At 37.7% G+C, this 27,783-nt stretch overlaps 1 protein-coding gene across 12 annotated transcripts in view; it reads right to left on the bottom strand.

Moving 5' to 3' along the window:
* Positions 1-27,783, bottom strand: part of dmd (dystrophin) — a 2,654,580-nt gene that overhangs the window by 1,908,269 nt on the left and 718,528 nt on the right. For all 12 annotated transcript variants that reach the window (XM_039745194.1, XM_039745193.1, XM_039745197.1 and 9 more), the window contains exons 6-7: positions 9,372-9,544; positions 371-489 (exon numbers count right to left, since the gene is read on the bottom strand). In XM_039745194.1, the coding sequence (XP_039601128.1) occupies positions 371-489; positions 9,372-9,544 (292 nt within the window). The remainder of the gene's footprint in view (positions 1-370; positions 490-9,371; positions 9,545-27,783) is intronic.

Raw genomic sequence — 27,783 nt, 5'->3', positions numbered from 1 at the left:
ATGCTATTTATTGGAAAATCCTGATTTAAGGTGCTACAGATGTAAAACAAAAAGATATAAAAATTCAGCCAAGCTTCCCTCATAAATAATTATGAAACAGTCATAAAATTTAAAGACAGTTATAACACTAATCACCAATGTAAATACCTATGAGTTTAAGAATTTTAAAATGTTCCCATTACCACTGATTGAATAATTTTGTCCACTGAAAAACTGCATTTTGTCTGTTTTACTGATATCATACTGTGAGATTCCAAATATTATTAGAGACACACCTATAATATTTGAAACAAATAGCTCTTATAGACTTATATTTTGTTTTGTTGCACAAAAACAAAAGGTAGAACTTACAGATTGCCTTTGTACTAACCTTCAGGATCAAGCAGTTTTTCAATGCCCAGGTGCTGTTTGGCAGTGTTGAAAGCATGGTCCAGCTTTTCAGCGGCTGACTGCAGCTTCAGTACGTTGTTCCACTCAAAGAGGTCAGGCCTGAAAGAAAAGACATGATAATTAATTCAGCTGAGTTTCTCTGCGGATACTGATAATTTATTTTCAAATTACTGTCTAAAAATAGAGGTCCAGGGAGAAAAACTTTATAGGTCCATTAGAAAAGTGAATCCTACATTTTTGTTGCTTGATGCATTTTATTTCAAAACACTGCAATTCCATATATTGGTCACAATATAACAGCTAACTTTTTAATCAAAAACATGTAGTGTCCAAGCTATTAGAGTTATTCATTATTGTATGCATTCAAATGAATGAAATAATACCCATTTTTTTTAAATGTCTAGTTTCAGTTTTCAGGTTTTTAGGAACCATCACTCATGATGTCTGAGGAATCACATGCTTCTTGATCAATAAAATATATAGGAGCGATATAGGGAAAGAAAAGGGTAAAAGAACTAAACCTCGCAAGTGACAAGCAATTTTTGTCATAATCGATTAGAATTTTTAGAAAATAAAACATTAATTCATGTAACTTTTACAAAATATTATGATGGTATACAGTATTACAGTAGATTTTTTCACTTTTATGTCTCCAGTAATTCTTTCATCATTAAATAACAAATTAGGGAAAGAAACACGGAAGAAAAAGGTCTAGGACATAAGAATGATCTGCATGTTGAATAAGAAGAGCTGCATGCATAATAGAATGCCATACTTTATAAAATCTTTGAGTTGCACCCCGACCCCCCATTGTCATTTTGTACAAATTCAGATAGCATAACACATTCTAAGTCACTGCAGGAAGGTGACACAGGGTTCTTTCGTATTAGCAAGATTAGACGTTCAGCTAGCACTGTTAAAAAAAAAAAAGGCAATTGCGCTAAATTCAACACATGTACATTACAGGTAAAAAAAGCAATATTTGTTTAAATTATTTAACTGTAAATGTTCATAGAAACTATGTAAGAAAGGGCAGAGCAGACTCTTTTTCCTTAGGAGTCTATGCTCTTTTAACATGGGTAGTGACATCCTTTACATGTTTTACCACTTTGTGATGGCCACTGTGAATTTTTTGGCTTAGGTGAGCTGGGCTGGTAACGGCACTTTACGAGAGCTACTGAATCACTGAATTAACAAACAATTTAAAAAGGCAAGCTCAATAATGGGACACCCTTTGGACCCCTTGAAGGTAAAAGTAAAGGAGAGCATGAAAACAAAACTGAGTGCCATTATGAACAATGCTGCACATCTTCTCTCTGACACACTGACACTGAGGACTTTAAGACAGTATGTGAAGAAAAGCTACTGGAGCTCCTTCATATCTATGGCCGTATGGCTTTGTAAAGTCTTACTGTGACCATGACTGCTGCTTTTATCTTTAACCAAGTCAAAAGTTTATATTTGTTTTAGTACATCTGGTGTATATTAAAATTATTTTCATTTATTGATTTACTAAAAATATGTAACAACAGAATTCCTCCTTGGGACAAATAAAAATCTATCTATCTGTCTATCTATCTATCTGTCTGTCTGTCGTTCTTATCTGATTTACCAAAAGTTAGTAACGCTGGGGGAGAGGACCTATTGCAATGATGCAGGAATTAACTCTAGATGACAGAATTTTTCAGAGCACACTGACACACATGCCTATACTTTATTATAATTATTATCTATCTATCTATCTATCTATCTATCTATCTATCTATCTATCTATCTATCTATCTATCTATCTATCTATCTATCTATCTATCTATCTATCTATCTAATTTTCATATTCATGTAACACAGCATAAGAAACTTGTCACACTCTTATAAGGCCAAGTGATAAGAGATAAAAGTAAAAAGACACACATTGTAGAGAACTGGTGCCTCTCGGTTGAACTTGTTGAATGTTGGAAAGTTCATGAAAATTAGAAAATCCCCACCATTGTCCAGGGACGGAGCAAAGATGTAAGCACTTTGGATACAAAAAAGAATCAGTAACTATCTTACAATCCAACTCAGTGATAAGCATAATTCTGAAAGTCTGCAGATCACTTTAATTGTGACTTTTAGACTCCTTGGTGTGATGCATTTGTTCAACGGAACTGAATAGTTGTTGACTGAAACAGAGATAAAACAACTTCCTTGCAGAATTAAGTACACCTTTAACATGGAAGTCACACCATACAGCATATTTCTACTTCTATTTGTAACACAACATTCTCAAACCCAATGAATCCAGTGCTATATCACAAGTAACTCTGGACAGGGTGCATCTAAAACTGGGCTTATACATGTAGCGATGCTCCATTTTAAATATACATCCCAATGCAGTCTGTGAAAGAAGACAGCGCAATCATATTTGAAGCAGTGTGGGATTTCAAAGTGTCTGTGAGGGTCTGTAATGGGATTTGGACTATTTGTACATCAGTTTTCTGTGAATCCTGATCCTTGGCCTATGCCCTAGAATTGTAATAAATATGAGGTATGTGCATATTAGAAGCAAGTTAAATAAATGTGTACTCAATGTTGTATTGGGTTGTGTAAATGTGAATAAGAATACCCTGAGCCTTGTATCATCCAATTTGCCATAGCTTTTGTATTCTCTCACAGTCACCAGTAGTTTATCTGAATCTCATGGGAAAGCTGTCAGTCAAGCAACCTGGTTCTTTACTTGTCAGGGCAAACCAAAAGACATCAATATTTGATATAGGGCAGAGCTCAATTACTCTTCAAGCCCCATGCCACTTTAACTCCCAGGTGCTCTGTGATGGATAGTATCCGATTTGTAGTGATGGGTACAATGTATTACAAAAGGACAAATACATCTAAGGTTTCATGCATAGGACAATCTGGAAATTATGAATTGAAGAAGCACTCTAAAGTAGATGCACTAATTCAATTGTTTTGTCTCATAGTGAAACATTCTGTTTACCCAAGAAATTGCAGGCTAGTTATAAAAGCTTAATGTAGAATTCATCTAAAAAACTATTTAAAAAACATTATTCATGATCATTTCATTTGTATTGTTCTGTTACTTCGTAACAGCTTATTTGTATGTCACTAAAGGCTGCATAATTCAGATCTGTATTGAAGTGAGTACATTTAATTGTCTTTTAACCATGTTTTGTACTGATTTTTTCATGTTGTACCATTTGTCAGAAATTATACTGTGCATCAGAATAATTGTTATTCTTGAGCACGAATGCAGATTTGTTCTTGAATATTTGAACCAACCTGACCATGACTTTCCCAATACTTCTTCCATTTCAAATTTCAGCAAGAGAGCAAGAGCTACAAAGTAAAATAACCCATCAAAGTGTGCCAGAAAGGATCAGTACATAATTTTGCATTGGCTGCTAGCCTAAAGTTGTGGATTATTAAAAGTCAAAGATAAACAATACCTACAAGAAAATAGATAGAAGTGTTTTTCTCTGATGAAGTATGATTAAACACAAGTTTGCTGGAAAAACTCTTTTTCTTCCTTCTCATTTTGGGTATCTGTTTTCCAGATGAGCACGTTGTTTTTTTCCAGATGACAAGAGCACACCATGCTTCCTAATTTCCAGCAATATTCCCCATTTCAACCTTAAAACTTAGGTGATTTTGATCCAGCTCTTAGCATGTCTCGCGTCTTTTTTCCATTTAATGAGTCATGCCTGGTAAATCTTCTTGCCCACACTACCTCAAACAGAATCTTTCTAAATCCAGTGCTGACTCGATCTTTTATTTTATTTTCAGATATTCAACCTACAGAGTAAATCCATTTTAGCCACTACTACCCACAATTTGATTCTTTTGACTATCAAAAGCTCATAGCAGAAGGTTAAGAATAAGGAATATACTCTGAACAGTAAACAAAGAGATTTGTCCAATCACCTACTACAGCTTGTAATGATTACTTTTTACCCTGCTGATGAGTTTTCACATTGTTTACCAATTTGTATCACAATCGGAAAACAACATTCATCATTCATTTGTCATGACATTTATGATGTTTTACACCACTATATTGTTTTCTCTTTTTTGATGTATAGACACTATTTTTTCGCTGTCTGCATGGCCTGGTCATGTTGTTTACTGGTTGCTATGCCTGTTGCTGGTCATATGATATTGTGAGCATTTTAAGTTATTAATCCCTGCCTAGAAAAATATAGCAGCATGCTAATCCTGTTTACGTTTCTGGATAAACAAAACCTAATGTTAATATCAATGTTCCCCCTACTAACATCCATCCATCCATTATCTAACCCGGTATATCCTAACTACAGGATCACGGGGGTTTCCTGGAGCCAATCCCAGCCAACACAGGGTGCAAGGCAGGAAACAAACCCTGGGCAGGGTGCCAGCCCACCGCAGCCCCTACTAACATCCATCCATCCATTATCCAACCTGCTATATCCTAACTACAGGGTCACGGGGGTCTCCTGGAGCCTATCCCAGCCAACACAGGGCTCAAGGCAGGAAACAAACCCTAGTCAGGGCGCCAACCCACCACAACCCCTAATAACGCTTGACCCTAAAACAACTAAAAAAAATAGTTACTGTATGTTCACCCTATTATGTCAGCTTCCTCTTCTTTGCTAGTAGCCAGAAATCCTTTGTTTTCTGTGAGATAATAAAGTTTCAGATTTAGAGACGCAGATTCTCATACGGATCGTTTAGACTTGACCTCCTGACTGCTCCAGTGTACTCTAGAGATCATAAGGTGATTCAAAAGATAGGATAGCATCCTCTTTATAAAGAAGAGGTGTAACTTAGTACGTTAATATTTCTGAAGTCTCAGCATCTTAATATCCATCTTCCCATAATTTAAGAAGTTTACTCCAACTAAAAGGTCTAAAGACAGTTGACAATACTGGACTGATACAGTCTATTGCAGGACACATTAATACACTCAACCAAACCTATTTACATCAAACCAGCTTATAATCAGCAAAAAGCCTAACTTGCATGATTGTATTAAATGTGAGATAAACGTGAGCTGAGAAAAAACAGACACAATGCAAACTACTGTAGTATTATACTGTAGTATAATTGTAGTGTTGTGGTAGGAACAAAATGAAACTAGAAAGCTTATTACCATCATTGTTATCATTTTCATTTTACCTTTCCTGTTGATGCTTAAGGTGGAAATAGGCTTAACTAGACTGACAAAGCAACTAATTTTACTTTCACCTAGGAAAGTTCTAGACAAATCTGGAGCATTCAAGTGATCTACCCCTCAGCCTTCTCCCATTTTGCTTTGACCATTCCTGGAGTTAAGCTGGGGGATAGTTTCTGTGCCAGAGTGCCTGCTGGCTGGGTATCCAATGTAGCTTAGTCAGGATTAGGCTGAAATGGGTTCTCTGTCTGCAAGGTGATTGGCAAGGATTGGGTACAATGCTAGGTGGGAGTAAAGACTGGTGGGCTTAGCCAAAAAAAGGTGCCAAGCAAGTAGAACAGCTAAAGACAATCCAAATGTGAGGAATGTTAGTAAATACATGTCAGTGAGACTGTCTTGTTATGACTGTCTCTGATTAGTATCATTTATACATTTTACAGATATTCAGTATCTAGGTTTTCTGTGAAATGATGCCAGAGTGGCTCATTTAGAAGTCAAAATTAGGGACAACTCCAGGAATTTCTTCTGTGCACCTCTCACCCCGTTTTATCTATATATCTCTCACCCTGGCAAACACTGCTGTGTCAGCATCTTCATCTCCACTCAGCATGTCACATTACCAGCAGAACTTCTCTGCTTTCTCCAAAACAACCCTGTTGCCAGTATCTAAGTCTGCACACACTATGTCAGCATTTTGCACTCCTCTCATACAATGTTTGCAGATTAATCTTCACAGTACTACGTTTTACAGACTCAAATTAAATGTATGTTTTTATTGTATAATAGAAACAGTAAGAGCAGCTCACTACTCAAAACGTTTATTTTGAGTAGTGGGGAGGTTCAAACCGGCAACCTTTTGAATAGGAGTAAGCAACTCTTACCACTGTACTACAAAAAAAGACATGACAAAAAGCCACGCTAACCCGATTTGTTTTTCTTCGGTTATAGTCTTGAACAAATGCGCACTTGTTCTGTTATATTTGTACCTTTTCTGAAAGTTCTTATTTGATAGTTGGACTTCAGTCTTGACGTCAAAATTTTGTTGTTAGTACTAAAACATGAAAAAGTTTGTCTTTTAGGTATGTGTTCAACATTTCTTGCATTTCCTGTCATCCTACACTTACATAGATCTTTTTAGACACGGAACACACATGAAATGCATGTGTTCCAAATAAAAATATTTTTTTTAGCCTATACAGCTCTAGGTACTACTTCACTCCCTGATAAACCAGACTTGAACTGGGACAGGTTTTTTTCACTTTCTGCGGTGGTCGTAGGATGGTATAGTAGGCTGCTTGGGCTTATCAACACATTTACAAGACAAAAGACGCTGACGGAGAGATGCGAGTGGATTTAAAGTGGGCCAGATATACAAGTTTTTTCGTAAGCTTTGGTAATTCTAGTGTTAAGCACCCACTTCCAACAAACAAGGCATTAGATTAGAGTTTCTCCCAAAATACACCGTGTCATCATGCACTGATCTCTTACACATCTCCTGCAGCTTTCCTCCAACCATCACCTTGTCTTTATTGCATTTACTGTATCATTTTTTCCTTTGCATATAAATTAATTCAAAAATACCAATACATTAATGATTTTACCAGGTCCCCTCCATCTCTGTGGTTCCCAGTCGATTTACATACTCCAGGTCTATTATTTCATGATGTCAGTCTTTCAATCACCTTTATAAGACTTAATTTTTTTTTATTACAAGCCTACAGAATCACAGAGTTAAACATTTCTACATTTTTTTTTCCTGCACACTAACAATCTCTCCTCCCCGTTTACTTTTTCTCATGCCCTGTTGCCTGTATAGAAATGCAGCTGACATCTGTAATGAAGCATTCAGAACGAGGGATTTCTTCATCAATACAGAATTCCCTTCTCATGTTGTGAACATGGCCCTCAGTCAAGTCAAGATTAGATCTTGGAACATCCACCCTAAGAGGAACATCAGTAAAGAAATCTGCATACTAGAGATCCTTATTTCCATTCTAACATTTGTTACCTCCAAAATGTCATTAAATGAAATGGCCCATCCTTTCCACATGATTCATGTTCCCAGTCAGGCACTTTCAGTCATAACAGGAGCCTCTGAATCCTTGCAAATATGTTCTGAATTTCACAATGGGGTTAATAAAGTTTACCTAATCTAATGTCACCAATAATACTATTTTTATCTGGTCCATCTGGAAAATTTTATATTAAACACATGCCTCTTATGAGACCAACTGTCTTACTTACTGAATTCCTTCTAGGAAGGATCCAGCCAGCTACACAGGTGAAGCACAAAGACATCAAAGGAAACAGGTTTGAAACGTTAAGATCAAACACCTTACATAGCGTAAGGTGAACATTTCACATCTCTTAATCATAGCCACGCTGATTGCTTGGATTGTGTTCACAGGGTTTCATAGATAAATGAACAGAACGTAAGCTCATTCTCAGCCTTGGATCACATAGTGTATTTGTCCTGAACTTAATGACTGTAGCTGTTGGTGAGTAAGGCAGGCTCAAGCATGAGCCAAACGCGTACCAAAAGAAATCTCTCAGTCCAAAAAAGTTTGTTTTAAAAAGTTTTAGTCAAAACAAACATTCCACACAAGAATAGAGAAAATTTGTTACACACAAAGAATAAAAAGGCAAAAAAAGGAAAAAATGGTTCTTCTTGTTTAACTTCAATTGTTTCTATACTTAAGGATGAGTTATTTCTCTATGCCCTACTTAACATTCAGTATGTTCTAAATGATCTGTGTATACAACTGAGCATGTTAAGGCACGGTTTGAAACCGTGTGCCTTCCTTGCCTTACACATAGCAAGGCAGGTCACTAACTAAGACTAATTTGTAAACAGAGGGACAAGAAATAGCTAGAAAATTCCATTTCAATTCAGCTTGTGGGGGTTATAAGAAGCTCCCATATACTATGCAATAATTTATAAGCAAACATTTAATATAACTTAAATAACTACCAAATGGCTCTTACAATGACCAGCTAACTTTTAAATATCTCTCTTTATCACTTCTAACTTCAGCTTTTCACAGCATCTTTTGTGCTTCATTTCTTTCATCTCCCCAGGGTTTATTTCCACCTTTCCCGCTTAATTATGGGTTTGTAAATTTCCCCTTGTGATTAATAAAGTTTATCTAATCTAATCTAATCAAGTAGCCCACTTTTATCTTCAGTGTCAGGATAGCCATCACTTATGTTTCATTTTGCAGATGCACACTGAAGCTGTCTTTTCCTAACTTGAAAGTATTTATGTATAATGTTTTTGTTATAAATGAAATGTTGTTTTATTTCAAATTTATTAAATATTCATTTTACTTGTATATACGAACAGTGCTATTAGCTTCCAAGTGGAGAATGTGCTCTTTTAAAATTACCTGAATTGAAAAGGATGGTCTTTAATTGGAAAAAAATCCAATTCTTGCTTAGAGGGTCTGTTCGAAACCTTTTTTTAAAATACAGCAAGATATAATTAATACAATTTTAGAATAGCATTTATATCAGGGAAAAGGACATTCTCCCTTCTTTGTTGTTTTTAAAGATTTGCCCTTGCTGTTGGCTCTCCTCTGTTTCTCTTGAGCGGGGTTTGAATTCTGGTTCTGGTAACTTCGACTTAATTATATGCAATGTTATGTTTCTTCGTTTTGTAATTTAGACTTGACAGTATGGAGCATTATTTTCTTTAAAATAAATAAATAAAAAACAGAAAAGGATGGTCTGTCCGAATGTCCAGAAAGCTGAAAATTGTTTGATAATATATCTAATTAAATCTAAGTAAGACAGACCCCAATTTAAAAGAAAATATAATGAAGCCCATAAATTTTACCTGTGACTATGAATGAGTGCATTGAAGGCGAGCCCATCCGACCAGCTGGTGGTAAAGTTGACAACATTGACTTGCTGATAGTCCCGAGTTAACTGGCGTACCCAACTTAATAAGATCTTCTCGCTGTTTGTCTGCTGCAAACCTGCCATGATGTTTTTCATTACATCTTTTACCTAAAGAATAAAAAGAAGTGTCATTAGCTGTCATTTTAAGCAATTTACACAGTTCACAGAGTTGCAGACATGGCAATATAAAAACAGCAAATAAAAATGTATTTACAAAGTAACCTCGATCATAGTGCATCTATTATAATGATGCATTTGTTTTTAATCAATTCATTTATAGGAAGGAAAATAAATTCTTTCACTGAACTAAGTGATAGAAGTTTCTTTGTATTTTATCAAAAGTGACAAACTGATCAATACAAGTCACAGTTATTCTCTCTTAGGTTATTAGTGGTATTGTGTGAGGTTAAGGAAAAGTTGCTGACTATCGGAGTTAACATTAAATTACAGAAAAGAGTAATTTTTGTTTTTTTGAAGTTAAGGTTATCTATTCTCAATTTCGGCCAAGCTCTTGCATTGAAGATGTATTTAGTAATTTGCCTAATATATTACACCATGTCTTCCTGCAGAGCCCCAGATACATGGCAAAGAATGACCAGACCTAATGTGAAACATATACTTTAAAACTTATAAGGGTAAATTGGGTAATATACCAATGTGTTGATTCACATCTAAAGACTATACTTATAATCAAATAAAATCCAAATCTAACATTTCATCACAGCTAAACTCTATGTTTTCTTGTCACTTCCCTTACTTCCATTTTCCACAGACAGTAGTTGGCATCATAAAGCCTATAGTTACAAAATCAGTTTTCCATTTTTCTAGCACTTAGGCTATACTATTTTTTTCTGGGTCATTTTTTTTTTATTTTTCTATGGATTTAGAAAGCTGTCACCTATACCACCAATATATCCAACTATAAAAAAGATGATGATGAATCATTTAGTCTCATTGTTGAGCCATACCTATATGAGAGAAAATATACCAATGAGGAGCTACACCAGACAAATGATGAAAGAATAAACAGGGAGCAGCAAAATGAGACTTGGAGGAAAATTTACAGCCTGAAGCTGCTGTGAGGCTAACACATGACAACTGGTGATTTGTGGCACACATGCAGAAAATGTCAAATAATGCCCACTGACAACAAATGCTTGTCCTGTTGAGTGTGAGACTTTGCTGCTGCTATTTGAAAAATTAAATATGTACAGCAAATTGAATGTGTAGTCCTGTGAGTCCATGGTTTGTGTAACTGAGAGAAAAAAAATATATAAGGAAAGTAATCTATGTAGTTCTGCTGAACTTTTTCTATTTTCCAAAAATAGATAGGGAGAGAAAATGGTGGTTAAATGGAAAACAGTTATAAAAACTAAGTGTGATTATTGATCTAAATTGGCAGAGGTGTGATTATTTGGTTAGCTAAATGTTAAAATATCAGATATTAGAAATTACTGCTTTCACAAGACATATATTTGAACGTTATTGATTCACACATTCAATCATATCTAACAGCAGTCACTAAATAACTGCTTATAACACAGGTAGCAAAAATTATATCCTACTAGTTAACCATGTACATTTCAGCACTATTTCTTAACGCTACTACAGGACAATGACTTGTTTTAACAATATCTGAGATGCAGGTCTTTTCAGATAAACATAATTAGAAACACAACTTTTCCAACTTTAAACAAAGTTCCTCACATTGGGTTGTAACATCCAACCCATATGCTACTCGCCATAGTTTAAAAATTTTTTGGATTACTAGAGGAATTTTTGATGATTAATGCAGGTCTAAAACTTTTCATTTTATTTTGTGCATACTTGCTTTTATACACCACTTTTTTCAAATAGACACAGATTTGCATTTTATCTCCTGCTTATTCATGAATTCTGACTGCAGACATCTTCCAATTGGATCCCTTGCCTCCTACATGTTTACAATTGTTTATGTGAAAAATCAACCCACATGAGTGGCTGCGAATAAAGAAAAGAACATGTATCCTCCACTCAAAAAAAGTGCCAAAAAAACTGTGATAAAATGTATTTTCTTCCAATTTGTTTTGTTCTCATGCATATACTGAAGACATCTTTTATTAAACTAGAAGTTTTGACAATTTGAAGTGGATGTTCGGTAGGTTTTACGTCTTTGGTTTCATGGACTGGTGCCCTAATGACATGCATTGTAAGCGGAGCAGGAAGATATGGTGTGTGAAATTAATAAATGCAGCTTCAATTAACAAAGCAATCATCTGGGACAAATGACATCACAATTCTATTTAAAAAAAAAAAACAAAAAAACAATTGTTTAACTTATTTGCAGGCTATATAGCTGCACCATTGTATGATGCTATGTTACATTACTATTAAATTAAAGTAGGCACTTAGCCATTAAACAGCTTGTAGATACTATTTCCAATTACAAGAAACATTTCAGTAATGAAAAAGATGGCATGCCGACAAAAACATGTGAGACCAAATAGCTGTAACAAACACATGCTGTGATAAATGCGCAGAGAAAAAAAATGCACATATCTAGTAAAAGATATCTGTATTGTCCAATTAATAGCTCCATAAAAAAAAAACGTGAGGAGGAATTCCATTCACAAATGGAGAGACAAGACGAAAGCATGTAAATTAAAAACTATCTGTACTATGCAATTTAGAAGTCATACCAAGTCACTTGATTGTTACATCACTTAACATGAATGTACAGGTGAATGAAAAACTAACTTGTGCATAAGGTCCAAGGCAGTAGAGTAATATTAATTTGAGTGCAAATTTACACAGTACAATATGCACATATTAAATTCATTTAAATATCAATTCAACAGTCACACATTGTACAAAATAAAGCCATCACATAAATAAACATTTAGATGTACCAACAGTTTGTATGCTATACAATGAATACTAATAACACAATATGGTTGTAGTGCAAAGGAATGTAGGGATGAAGGAACAGCAGCGTGAATGTGGGGAAGGGAGGAGGTGTTGATAAGAGTTAGTGACAGTCTCTATGCTGAGTTCAGCATCTTAACAGCTTGAAGGAAGAAGCTGTTTTGGAGCCTACTGGTGATACTACTACTTTATGCTAAGGTATTGTCTGAAGGTAATAATGTCAGCAGGCATGGATGACACACATGTGTGTTTGACATTCTATGTCTCTCCTATTTTGGAAGTCATAGTTTCCCCCTAATATCAAAGCCAGTCAAATCAGGCATATCCAGCTTAATCACCACCAATGTTGTGCTGTATATTGCATATTATAGTTACTCTTTAATTCATATGGCTTTGTGCTGTCTCTCCATTTTGGTAACATCTCATAATATATGCTTTGTTTTGCATGTTTTGTTCATGACAACACAGTACTTACCTGCATTTTTCTACCATGCATTTGTCACAGTGTGCTTTTTTAGTGCCACTGTAGATGAAAGCACAAGATGTTGAGAAAATAGTACAGGCCAATTTTGAAGCAAAGGTTTGTGTAGCCAGTGCTGTGGTAGTGAAAAGCAAAGAGCATCTGCAGTGATTCCTAGGAATAATGGGTGTCGGTTCATCTCTACAGCTTTTCGACTTAGTAATCACAAAGGGAATACAGTGAAATTTACCTTGTGTTGGATAGAAGACTGAGAGATACATAAAATAATAAATACAAACTGTCGTTTACTTTTTCAGAAAGTACACATTACATACTGTAACCAGCAGTCCATCCTGTTTACTCAGTGTGCTTAAGGAAAAATTCGGCAGATTTGTAACAAGCAGACACATTTGTTTGTGTCCTTTGTAGGTTGCTCAGAATATTGGAGTCTGCATATCTGAACAGACCTTTGTAGCATTTTAATATTCCTCCTGAAAGCCATGGTGCACCTCCTCACTAAAACTGATTTCCTTTAACCTGTAATGTATATACAAGAGACAGCATTCACACTCCTTTTATCCTCTCAGCTTTGCACTAAGTCAAAAGTCCTCTTGATATCATACAGGCAGTTCTTGCTTCCATAAACAAGGAATATTTGGTAGTGTTTTTTTTTTTTTTTAATACACCAAACATAGTCAATATTGGTAGCCTGCAAACTTCAATAGATGTGTCTCTCTTACCTGGTATTGTAGAAAGTCATGAAGAAACATGTATATAATGGAGAGGCTATGGTCTATGTCAACAGGAGAACTGTTCAGTATTTTAACACGGATTCAATAATCAGAGTTCAATCTTTTTCTTTCTATACTGCTCTAGTTTTATTTAGGCACATATGTATGTGTTTGTGCATTTGCTTACTTTTAAATTATGTCTCTGGGAAGGTAAATCAATGAAAGTACACATAAACGTATGGGTCTGCACACTGTGGGATACACAAATCTCTATTCCTGGAAAAAGTAGCACAAGAGTCATAAGGTATTTTTGAATGCATGCTTACATTTTTATTAACAAGTTTTGAAATTATGAGTTTTTATCTAAACTAGAAAACAAGACTATTACAAATTCCACATTTGACTTATGAACTAGGTATTCTTATTTCTACAATCTTTATTTTTTTAAGAAATTGTTTTGATTGCCTTTTCTCCTTTACTGGGAACAACGCCAACTCCCACAGTGATATTTTCAAACCTGTTGGATGCTTTGCCAAACAAAGTTAACCAGGTCAGATACAGTACAATTACTCATAGGTGCCTTCTGACATACTGCTTTAATTATAACTGAAGCCTGGCTCATTTAATAACTTCTACCCACACAAAATCACTGCTTGTCGTAATCACAAAACGAAGTGATGTGTGAATGACAGATGAAACAAAGTATTAAAAATGATTAACATTGGTTTATGTAAGTCGAAAATATGCAATACTGACTTCTAGTACTATGTGTGAATAACTGATAAACACTGAAGAATAAAATATTCTTGACAGCCAGCATCATTGGACATGATTGATCAAGTACTTTAAATATAGCAAATTTCTTTGTACTATATTTTAGCAAATTTATATACAATATGCATGCCTGAAATATCAATATTTTATTCTATTGTATATTTCACAGTTTTCATTTTTGATTACCAGATCCTCACTTAAAATATATACTATATATATACTGCTCAAAAGAATTAAAGGAACACTTTTTAATCAGAGTATAGCATAAAGTCAATGAAACTTATGGGATATTAATCTGGTCAGTTAAGTAGCAGAGGGGGTTTTTAATCAGTTTCAGCTGCTGTGGTGTTAATGAAATTAACAACAGATGCACTAGAGGGGCAACAATGAGATGACCCCCAAAACAGGAATGGTTTAACAGGTGGAGGCCACTGACATTTTTCCCTCCTCATCTTTTCTGACTGTTTCTTCACTAGTTTTGCATTTGGCTACAGTCAGTGTAACTACTGGTAGCATGAGGTGATACCTGGACCCTACAGAGGTTGCACAGGTAGTCCAACTTCTCCAGGATGGCACATCAATACGTGTCATTGCCAGAAGGTTTGCTGTGTCTCCCTGCACAGTCTCAAGGGCATGGAGGAGATTCTAGGAGACAAGCAGTTACTCTAGGAGAGCTGGTGAGGGCCATAGAAGGTCCATAACCCATCAGCAGGACCAGTATCTGCTCCTTTGGGCAAGGAGGAACAGGATGAGCACTGCCAGAGCCCTACAAAATGACCTCCAGCAGGCCACTGGTGTGAATGTCTCTGACCAAACAATCAGAAACAGACTTCATGAGGGTTGCCTGAGGGTCCAAATGTATACTGCGCCCTGTGCTCACTGCACAGCACTGGGGAGCTCAATTGGCATTTGCCATAGAATACCAGAATTGGCAGGTCCACCACTGGTGTCCTGTGCTTTTCACAGATGAGAGCAGGTTCACCCTGAGTATATGTGAAAGACGTGAAAGGGTCAGGAGAAGCCGTGGAGAATATTATGCTGCCTGTAACATCGTTTAGCATGACTGGTTTGGTGGTGGGTCAGTGATCATCTTGGAGGCATATCCATGGAGCGACTCACAGACCTCTACAGGCTAGACAACGCCATCTTGACTGCCATTAGGTATCAGGATGAAATCCTTGGACCCATTGTCAGACCCTACGCTGGTGCAGTAGGTCCTGGTTTCCTCCTAATGCACGACAATGCCCGGCCTCATGTGGCAAGAGTATGCAGGCAGTACCTGGAGGATGAAGGAATTGAAACAATTGAATGGCCTTCACGATCCCCTGACTTAAACCCAATAGAACATCTGTGGGACATTATGTTTCGGTCCATTAGGCGCCGCCAGTTTGCTCCTCAGACTGTACAACAGCTCAGGGATGCCCTCAAACAGATCTGGGAGTAAATGCCACAAGACACATCCGTCGTCTCATTAGGAGCATGCCCCGACGTTGTCAAGCATGCATACAAGCTCGTGGGGCCACACAAGATACTGAAAAGCATTTTGAGTAGCAGAAATTAAGTTTTTGAAAAAATGGACTAGCCTGCCACATCTTCATTTCACTCTGATTTTAGGGTGTCTACACAATTGAGCCCGCTGTAGGCAGAAAACTTTTATTTCCATTAAAAGACTTTTGTTCCTAAGACATTGCCCTGTCGTTATTTGTATAGATATCCAACTTCATATTGAGATCTGATGTATCTAATGTGTTTCTTTAAAGTGTTCCTTTAATTTTTGTGAGCAGTGTATATATATATAGTGGCAGGACACCCGTTCTGCATATGCAGCTCAATACCTCCCTCAGGATGCTTGGTGCCTCAACCTCCCCCAGGGCTACATGGGAGATGGAGTCCTCCACATCCCAGTTGGGAGCTGGGGTGGCCGTCAGGGGGTGCTGCATGGATTCCACAGCCCAGCTGTACAAATCTTCAGGCCCACCCAGAAGTGCAATTGGAACCAGCTGGTCAAGCATCTGGAACACTTCTGGGTGGGCTATAAAAGGGGCCAAAGTTGGGAGGAGAGGATGTTGATTCAAGGGAGGAGTCGTGGTGCCAGAAGGGCGTGTTTGTGTTGACTTGTGGTGATTTAGTGTACTGTGCTTTATGTGGGACCGTGTTGTGCCTGTGGGGTTCACAGGGAAGACGTGCCCCACAGGTGAAGAAAAATAAACTTTTGTGTTGTTTTTTATATGTGCCTCTGTGTGAGTTTGTGCCGGGTTGGGCACAAGAAGGTGCTATTGTTACAATATACAGTATATATATATATACAGTATATATATATATATATATATATATATACAGTATATATATATATATATACAGTATATATATATATACAGTATATATATATATATATATATATATATATATACAGTCATATGATATAATAATATGACTGCAAAATAATTACTCTACTTTCAACAAAAAAGATAACAGTGGTATGTCTTTCATTTCCTGGGAACATCTGAGTATTGGGGTGTTTTCCAAACAAAGATTTTTAGTGAAGCAGTATTTAGTTGTATGAAATTAAGTCAAATGTGAAAAACTGGCTGTGCAAAAATTTGGGTACCCTTGTAATTTTGCTGATTTGAATGCATGTACCTGCTCAATACTGATTACTTGCAACATCAAATTGGTTGGATTTGCTCATTAAGTCTTGAACTTTATAGAAAGGTGTGTGCAATCATAAGACAAGGTATTTAAGGTGGTCAATTGCAAGTTGTACTTCCATTTGACTCTCCTCTGAAGAGTGACAGCATGAGATCCTCAAAGCAAAAGATCTGAAAACAAAGATTGTTCAATATCATGGTTTTGGGGAAGGCTACAAAAAGCTATTTCAGAGGTTTAAACTGTCAGTTTCAACTGTAAGGAATGTAATCAGTAAATGGAAGGCCACAGGCACAGCTGCTGTTAAACCTAGGTCTGGCAGGTCAAGAAAAATAAAGGAGCGGGATATGCACAGGATTGTGAGAATGGTTACAGACAACCCACAGATTACCTCCAAAGACCTGCATGAACATCTTGCTGCAGATGGTGTATCTGTACATCATTCTACAATTCAGCGCAATTTGCACAAAGAACATCTGTATGCCAGGGTGATGAGAAAGAAGCCCTTTCTGCACTCATGCCACAAACAGAGTCGCTTGTTGTATGCAAATGCTCATTTAGACAAGCCAGATTCATTTTGGAACAAAGTGCTTTGGACTGATGAGACAGAAATTAGTTATTTGGTCATAACAAAAAGCGCTTTGCATGGCGGAAGAAGAACACTGCATTCCAAGAAAAACACCTGCTACCTACTGTCAAATTTGGTGGAGGTTCCATCATGCTGTGGGGCTATGTGGCTAGTTCAGGGACTGGGGCCCTTGTTAAAGTCGAGGGTCAGATGAATTCAACCCAGTATCAACAAATTCTTCAGGATAATGTTCAAGCATCAGTCACAAAGCTAAAGTTATGCAAGGGGTTGGATATTCCAACAAGACAATGACCCAAAACACAGTTTGAAATCTACAAAAGCATTCATGCAGAGGGAGAAGTACAATGTTCTGGAATGGCTATCGCAGTCCCCTGACTTGAATATCATCGAAAATCTATGGGATGATTTGAAGCAGGCTGCCCATGCTCGGCAGCCATCAAATTTAACTGAACTGGAGAGATTTTGTATGGAAGAATGGTCAAAAATACCTCCATCCAGAATCCAGACACTCATCAAAGGCTATAGGAGGTGTCTAGAGGCTGTTACATTTGCAAAAGGAAGCTCAACTAAGTATTGATGTAATATCGCTGTTGGGGTGTCCAAATGTATGCTCCTGTCTTATTTTTTTTATGATGCATATTGCATATTTTCTGTTAATCCAATAAGCTTAATGTCACTGCTGAAATACTACTGTTTCCATAAGGCATGTCATATATTAAAAGGAAGTTGCTACTTTGAAAGCTCAGCCAATGATAAACAAAAATCCAATGAATTAAGAGGGGATCCCAAACTTTTTCATATGACTGTATAAGGAGAGGGAACAGTTAATGTATAAAAACAACTTCAATTAAATGTAATTGTTACTAAAAAATTACACACATATATATATATATTTAGTAACAAAAATACATTTCATTATTTAGAAATAATATACCTACTTTATGAAGAAACACAAAGGTCTGTGTGTCTAATCCCTCTGAGCAATCTGATTAGTCATTGGCTTTGGTGACATGACGAAAGAGGAAGTGTGAGTGTGAGACACACAAAAAAAATAAAGCTATATGAGGCATGGTGAGAGAGTCACCTTCAAAGATGGTAAGTATAAAAGCAGATGGCGTCTGAAAAGCTGGCTTTACAAGAACATGCTCGAGAAAGAGTGTGCCAGTTAAGAGATATTTCCACATTCAAATATAGAGAAAAGGCGCTGAAGGTACATGTAGGGCAAGAGATGACAAATATTTTTAAAGTATTCTATTACCTGTATTTGGTAGTCACAATTGCTAGTACACACACACATACACACACACAAACACGCCCACACACATATCTCAGGTCAGGTTGGGGAGCATGCTCTGACACAGTGCACTTCCACATCCACCACATGGTGAAACAACTTGGGATCCTGGTTGGCAACCCCCCCCATGCAGACACACGATCCAGACCCACCCCATGAAAATGACCATCTGTCTGCCGCAGATAGGTGTTACGTAGGTATCCCCTTGGCCTGGTCCAGCCACTCAGGTCTTCAGCAATGAGTGTCCTGCAAGTTGGATCACCCTTAGGGAATTGCACCACATGGCCGTAGTGCCATAACTGACATGCAGGTAATGTGCCTCATTCAGGACTCCATCAGTATCATCATCATCCGCTCTACCCTATGACCCTGCCCAACACTCAGTCCATGAAAGCACTGAAGGAGTAAGAACATTCCCTGATGAACCCCTATATCAACTGGGAATCAACTGGGAAAAATGTAGAGGTTCTGCCTCCACTCTGAACAGGACTCACAGTACCAGTGTACAGGCTGGCCATGATATCCAACAACTTCAGGGGGAATCCCACAAAGTTTCAAAATATGCCACAGGGCAGCTTGATCATCTGAGTCAAATGCATTATAAAAATCAACAAAGGTTGCAAAGAAACTCTGCTGATATTTGCATTTGCGCTCCATGACAACCCTCAGTGTCAGGATGAGGTCAATGGTAGACTTCATAGCTGTAAAACCACACTGCTCTGGTCACTGGTAGGTGAGCAAGTGATCACAGATCCAATTAAGGATGACCCTTGCTGGGACGTTACCCGGCACCAAGAACAGTGTTATCCTCTTTTAGTTGCCGCAATCCAGGCCTTTCTGCACACTTCCCTTTCCAGATAAGGAAGACAAGTTCTGTTTTCCAGTCAGCTGGGATGATGCCCATCTCCCAGATGGAAGCAAACATCGCTTGTAATGTAAGGAGGACAGCCTGACTACCAGTCTGGAGAAGTTTGCCCTGGATACCACAGATCCCTGCAGCTTTTTCCACCCTTAGCTGGTTCACCACCTGTGCAATCTCAGTGAAACTGGTTGATTTACAGCTAATTGAAGGATCAGCCTTTAGAACTGTGAACTCAGAGATATCCAATGTCCTAGCTGGAGAATCAGCTTTAAAAAGCTGCTCAAAGTAGCAGGCCCAGCGGCTCACAATTGCAGTGCCACCCATAATGACCATTCCATAACTGCCCTGACTGTGAGCCTCAGGAACAGATTCAGATGTGCGTAATGCTTTGAACCCTCTGTAAGCGGGACATTGGTCACTAGACCATACACAGTGTGTCATTCGCTAATAGATTCCTCTAACAAATGCCTCCTTATCTGCCCTCAGAGCCCTCATACCCGTCCTTCTCAGTTCCCAGTACAAGCCAGAGTTGTCATCAAGCCATGCACTGCGACTCCTCTGGATGATATCCTGAGTGCCTGCGAGATGAAACACATCCTTCTGGGAACACCAGCAACACCTTCAGGGTCTTGTAACAAAGGTCTCCCACATCACATTAGGATCAACAGTCACACCCAAACCATCAAGTTCCTCACACAAACTGTGTGGAAACTCATTAGAAACAGCCTGATGTTGGAGTCTTTACAGGCCCAGACTCATTCTCCTTGTAAGTGGTAGCCAGCTGGACCTAAGCTGGATCCTCAGGGTAGCAACAACAAGTCTGTGGTCAAAATTCACAAACTGGGCACTTCTGTTGACCCTGCAATTTTTGTAAGAGCCTCCAGTGTCTGCCCACAAGCATGTGATTGATTTCCTTCACCGTACCGCCAGTACTGTAGTACCAAGTCCACCCAGAGAGCGCCTTAATCTGAGTCTCATAATACGCTTATTGAAAAGAGTGACATCAGACATCATTGGAAGCAGCCGATCCATCACAGCAACAGCTACTCCCTGAGTATGACAGCCATCAGAGAGAGCAGACCCATAAAAGGTGTGTTCATCTTCAGAGATCTGGCCAGTCCTAGGTCTGCACACCTCAAAGAGGGCCGCCACTGAAATACAAAGTTTACGAAGTTCCTTTAACAATAGGGAAAGTTGATCATCATGCAGGAGAGACAAGGTTCCACGCGCCTACCCAGAGGCAAGAGCTGGGACCCAAGTGCTGCTGTACAGCGGGTGATGCCTCAACACCACACTAGTTCCGAGCCCCAACAGGTCGGATTCCATTGGCCCTCCAGCGGTTTTGACTCTTCCAGAGATGAGGCTCCCGAGGGCTTTCCCCCATTCCCTTCATAATGCGAGCAGCAGGGCTAATCCCACAGAGAACAGAAAGAAGTCCTGATTACCATTTTGGAGCTGTGTGAAGTTTTCTACAGTGGCTGGAATTCCAATCCTGCCACTAACCTCTAAGTTTTCCCTTAAGTTGGAGGGCCATTTGCAGGTTGGATGCAGTTTAATGTCATATCCAGGACATGCATACATATACATAAATACAAAATGACACTGTAAAGATTCATATTGAACATTTCCATGTTCAGGAACTACAGTGTATACATACGATTCAGGTCAGAAATGAACAATTGAAATGGTGATGTATGATAGCACTGCAAGTCATTGTTTGGCTTAACTGACAAGACAAATTGACTGTCCACCAAATGACTAGCAACTGACTAGCAAAACTAATTGACCAGCACCACCTGACTATTGGTGCTGTTTAACAGTACAGGAAAACATAGAAATTCAAAGCTGATACTGCAAAGAAACCATAATTGTTTTTATATTGCTTTCCCAATAATTAGATCATTTTCAAATAAAGTAAAATTTAAACACATAATTTAAACAACAAAAGAAAAAGATACATTTAAAATATAGGTTTACTTGGGGTTGATTTAAATTAGATATAATGGGTTAGTTGTCTATAATATGACAAGTTGAATTGGAACTGCATTAATGCACCATGTATTATACTGTATCTCATATGAAAGAGGCTAACACAATATGGATCCAAGGAATGAGTGCCGCTTGAAATAGAGGAGTACATGTCTGTGTCAAATTAATTTGAAATGCAATTGAAACGAAGAGGAAATGTCTAAGTTAGACCTTCTGCACACAAGGAGTACAATTGCATAACAGAAGCAGCTGAATTTTAATGAAGCACTGAAAAAACATGTAGATGTAGCTACCATACAGACAACTGGTAATGGAGTGCACTGTCCACACTCTGCTTTTTTGTCTCACCTGTTAATTGCTAAGGATGACACTTAATTTTATTTTATTTTTTTACATTTATTTAAATATAAACATGCAATTCTTTGAACTATTTACTTCCATCCATCCATCCATCCATTGTTTAAAGCTGCAGTGTATTTGGAATGTTTCATGGTACACTGAAGTGACAGACAGAAAAGAAAGCTTAATTATTTTCTTTCGCCAAAACCAGAGATCAGAGAGAAGTAAAAGAATTCAAAAGAAGTAGGACATGATGTTCATCTAGTTCAAACCAGATGGAGTGACCACATTTAAATAAAGACTCCAGACCAATTCTCTCCTAATGAGTGTAACCTGGTTTTACTATTCCTCGCACAGAATACATTTTTGTTTTGTGAAATGTACAGCAACAGGCTGATTTATGGATTGTGTTCTGATGTTACCTTTGCATTCAGAAATGCTTATAGAAACAGATTGTTTAGATTTACCCACATAAAATCATGCTCTAGGTAAAAATAAAAAATAAAATAAAAAGTCCCTTAGAGCAATAATCAGACCTAATTATTGCTTTAATATAATTTAAACATATTCATTGAAGGTTTGCTTATCTTTATATGCATCAGACCAACAACTGTAATGGAGGCTTAAGAAGTGACGAGGCAAACAAAACTTAATTGTAATTGAGGCTAACAACTGTTTTTTAAATCTAAAATCTTTACAACTAAGTTCATAATACAGTGGAACCTCGAGATACGAGTTTAATTCGTTCCAGCACTGAGCTTGTATAGCGAATTTCTCGTATCTAGAACAAACGTCCCCATTGAAAATAATGGAAATCCAGTTAATCCGTTCCACACCCCCAAAAATATCAACATAAAAATCAATTTTCCTAACAAATAACACTGATAAATAATATATACAAGTGGAACCTCGGTTTGCAAGTAACTTGGTTTACGAGTGTTTTGCAAGACGAGCTAAATTTTTTAATTCATTTTGACTTGATAAAACGAGCGATGTCTTGCAATACAAGTAGCATGGATACACTTTGTCTGCCGAGCATCATGTGAGCATAACTGAGCTGATGGTTCTTCTCTCTCGTGCACATGTCTCTCTCCTTATCTCTTTTGCTCGCCTCTCTCTCTCTCTCTCTCTCTCTCTCTCTCTCTCTCTCTCTCTCTCCTCTTGAGGGCAATCGTCTCCTATTCTCCGTCTGCATGTCCGCGAAATTTTTGGATACGCTTATACAGCGAACTACTACAGCGAAACAATGAAATCACAAGCGCACAAACACGTAGATCCTCACGCTACGGGAGAACAAGGAACACTGAGTAAGCTGACGGGCTGGCAACGTCAGCTTGGGTGAATCCCCGAGTCCAGGCGGATCAGAAAACGCGTCACGCATAACCACAGCCTGGCTCGTGGCTCGTTATGAGAGCCAATGCTCGTATTTAGATCCGAATTTTTCGCTCATACTTTCCTCATCTTGAATTTCTCGTATATAGAGGTGATCGTATTTAGAGGTTCCACTGTATTCTGGTTGCATGAAAAGTTAAACAAGAGGAATTGTTGGAATTACAGAATGAATTGCAGCATATTCTAATGCTGGACATTGCACAAAGAGCCCAATATTAATAGGTAAATGTATATATAAGTTAATTGATCGTTTGTCCTATACTATATGGAAGAACGTCCTGTTGCGCATATAAAACTATTTAGTAAATCTGTTTTTGTACAGGCTTAGTATTTCCATATTTTAACTTTGCGGGACAGATGACTAATATGCTATAGGTCTGGGAAATGTCCTTATGTACTTAAATGGCTTATACCTCTGTGAATGAGAATGTCTGGTGGAGAAAACTTGATCATTATAATTGCCCCTATCTTGCCATTTAAGTTATTTGTAGACATTTGCAAATATTGAATCTATTATGAGGAAGAAAAAATGAGTCTGGTAACTCTGGAGTTGCTAAAAATAATATCTTGGTACCATGAACATAACCAAGTTGCCTTACCCTACAATGATAGATTGCAAGAAGTAAAGAACTCACAGACATAGAAACAGAATAAAACAAGTCAAAGAGCCATTGGCTGCCAACCACTTACAGCTGACGTATCTGACCTTAAAGGCAAAGAGCTAACAAACTTTTTTGTTTTCAAACACAAGGATATGCTCCACCACTGGAAGTTTGATTAGAGACAATTGTTCTTTATTACGGCAGACCCCTAAAAACTGAAGCATTTGAAAAGTATTCATGCACAGTACTGTTTTTGGTTAACTGCTACTACAACACAAAAACTACCGATATTCATGCCTGGGAAAGCTTTTTATATTCCAGTTTTAGTCAATTCAGTGCTTCTTGCTGTTTGTGACTCTCATTCAGGAGTGAATTAAGCTGTTTAGCTTAAGCAGATATGATGCCATAGCAAAGGCAGTGAAATCATGTCAAAGACAAAGGCAGTGAGAAATGGAATACCTCTAATTTGTGATTTGAAACAACTGAAAATGAATGTTTCTAGCTAAAGAAATAAATTAACATTTGAAAGCTAAATCAGTGTTTAGAAGTAAGTGATTATCCTATTTCTATAATCACTAATTTATCAGCAAATTGTATTAGTCGTTTTTAATGAGTGTTGTTTATTAACCTTTGCTCAAGTATAACTGCTGTAACCACATTCCAGAGATAAAGATAAAACATTACAGAGTGTGTCTTGCCAGAAATATCACAAATGATTGTCCGAAATTATAAAGACTCACATTTTTCAAGCAAAGCTCCAACAAAATTAACCCAAAAGAAATCGTAGCATTCAAAGGGGGCACCACAAAATCTGAGCAGATCACTATCTCTCCAACTAAAGCAACATGAAGCTCTGTGGAAACACGTATATCATCAAAGAAAGCACTTTTAGGCCCTATACTGAGTAAGGAGTGGCTTTGGGCCTTTTATTTATCTTTACATAACTAGATAAATTAATATAATGGGGTCCTACCTGTAAATAATAAACAATAAAAGGTATTTAGATATGTACTAAAAAAGATGATAATGCTTATGTCAAACTATTTATTTTATGTTCCAAGCACAGTATTCAAGCTCCTTAGCTGCTGTTTTGCTATTTAACCCACATAGAGATGTTATACAGAGATGCTATACAGAGATGTCTATTATTTCCATTTTTCCATTTCCATTATTTATTCACAGTATGTCAAATCCCTCGATCTTTCATGATAGATATCATTCACCCATTAAAAGCAGGCTTTCTTGCAAATTATATAGTGTTATATGCATTAATTGTTGAACTGTGTATGGCCAATAATCCTTACTATGTCTGTATATCATATTCTTTTATTGTTTCGGACAACTCTATCCTACTGTTTTTGGACAACCCTATCCTAACTCAACTCCTATCCCTGGAATGGATTAAGCAAGTCTCACAATGGATGGAAGCAATGCTTCAATGAGAAGAAAGAAGAGGTGGTAGATGAGATGTTTTGGCTTCTTAACTAAAAGGGAGAGGGGCTCATGCACATTTAAAATTTCATGCAGAATAAAGTTTTCTTTTCAATACATTTCATGGTCCCAGAAGGGGGGGTGGGTTGGTTTACAGTAATGGCAATGAAAAAAAATAAACCAAGCTGCAGAAATTTAAAAGATTGCTAGGCCTTCAGTCAATTTGCTTAGTGAGTCAATTAAATATTTATAAAGTACAAATTATCCAAGCACACTATCACCAAACATTAAACATTATTGTGACAGACTTAAACAATTAAGCCTCCAGCTCATGCCCTGTTGACAAAACAATACCATCAAAGCTAGCACTCTGGGTTTTAGAGGTGAAAAAAGTTTATGATTGGACCTGTTGTAAATACGCTTTGACAGTCCACTCTATTATCTTTAGCAGAAAATTGTCTGGCATAAATTAATAGCATGAAATCTATACTAATAAAAGGCAAAGCCCTCACTGACTGACTGACTCACTCACTCACTCACTCATCACTAATTCTCCAACTTCCCGTGTAGGTGGAAGGCTGAAATTTGGCAGGCTCATTCCTTACAGCTTACTTACAAAAGTTAGGCAGGTTTAATTTCAAAATTCTACGCCTAACGGTCATAACTGGAACCTACTTTCGTCCATATACTGTATACGGCCATAGTCTGCAGCTCGGTCGCCATGTGAGGCGGAGTTGCATCTCACATTGTCTCGCCTCCCATGTAATTGAGTGCCTGCCCATATAAGGTAAATATTCACGGGTGAAGGACTTAGCATATTCATAATTGCAGCTAGTGCAGAAACCCTCCCTCAGTGAAAGTGCGAGAGAAACTTTTAAGTGCCGGGTCTGAGTTAACATTAAATAAAGCCGTGGACATCGCAAGATCGCACAAGATATTCGCGAGATACAAGTTTAATGAGAAGACACAGTGTATAAAGCCTCGATACTAAAGAACTGGCAAAGTCATGGAGAACATGGAAGGAGGAGTTCACATTATACACAAAACTTGCAATGCCGGAGGCAGAGGAAAACACTAAGGTCAGATTATTCCGTTATCTTATTGGAGAGATGGCAGAGAATTGTGTCAAGTGCTGACCGGTGATGTAAGACCTGATGAGTTAACCATGAGCTTGAGTGGTGGGCCATCACGGCCTGCAAGGCCTTCTCTGCTGGCCTAAAAAAATATCTGAATCACAAACTGATGTTAATTATATTTTGTCCATGGATACTTATTAAATAATTCCAAATAGTCTGTCCGCTTCCTCGCATAGCTTTTCCGATGGTTGTGCTGCTTCCAGACATGTATTTTCGTATTAAAGCATTTAACCAATCACATTTCAGCCATCATTTGTTGCCAGGCAGAGAGGCCTTCACAATCCATTCTGCAGGCCCTCTAACACAGAATAAATGTTGATTAAACTGTTGCTTCAACCAATCAGATTTTGAGTTGGTGTCAGTAGGGCCCTCTAGCAGGCATACGGCAACATCACTATATTCAGACCCATTGACTGGATAGAAGCCGATATGAGGAACTCTACGAGGCCACTGAACTCACCGCAGGTGCTCCGAGCGCAAGATCCTCGCGCGCACTACCGCCAACTCCATGGCAGGATTCTGGACAATATTATTTGCCAAACACAGACCAGATTTCAAGACCACGAAAAACTGATGTTTGTCACGCTCCTTGACCCCCACAAGTTTCGGGAATACAAGAGCCACGGAGCAGTTTTTGATCTTTCTCGGCTAAAAACAGAACTGACTGTAATGTATGCCATGGATGATTTTGCAGGAAAATTTCCCACTGATCTCCTTGATTTCCTTCATCAGAAAAATCTGAATGAGAGCATGGGACAGCTGTTCACATTGGTATATTTGCCGGTGACCATTCCCGTGTACACTGCTTCTGTCGAGCGGACATTTTCAGCCCTGAAGCGAATTAAAACTTATGCCAGAAATACAACAGGGCAGGTTCGACTTTCAGTATTAGCTTTGATGGTGACAGAAAGGGACTTTTTGATGGAACTGAAGTGCACGGATAATCCGTATGACAGAGTAATTGAACTGTTTTTGAGGAAAGAGAGGAGATTGGATTTTGTTTACAAATAATCCTAATTTTTGGTGAGTAAAATATTGCGATTTTCCTAAATAATATTGCACGTTTATGAGTTATTACTGATGTTTTTTATGAGTTATATTTGATGTGTGTCGCGGCTGTAGCTGCAGTAGAAAGGAACTTGTTCACCCCTGGTTTGTCTATTCAGTAAAGGCATTTATTGTGGCTACAGGAGTTATC

This window comes from Polypterus senegalus, chromosome 2 (assembly GCF_016835505.1).
Source record: "Polypterus senegalus isolate Bchr_013 chromosome 2, ASM1683550v1, whole genome shotgun sequence".
NCBI lineage: Eukaryota > Metazoa > Chordata > Cladistia > Polypteriformes > Polypteridae > Polypterus > Polypterus senegalus.
The sequence above is the reverse complement of the archived record's forward strand: the minus strand, read 5'-3'. Positions and strand labels throughout refer to the sequence as shown.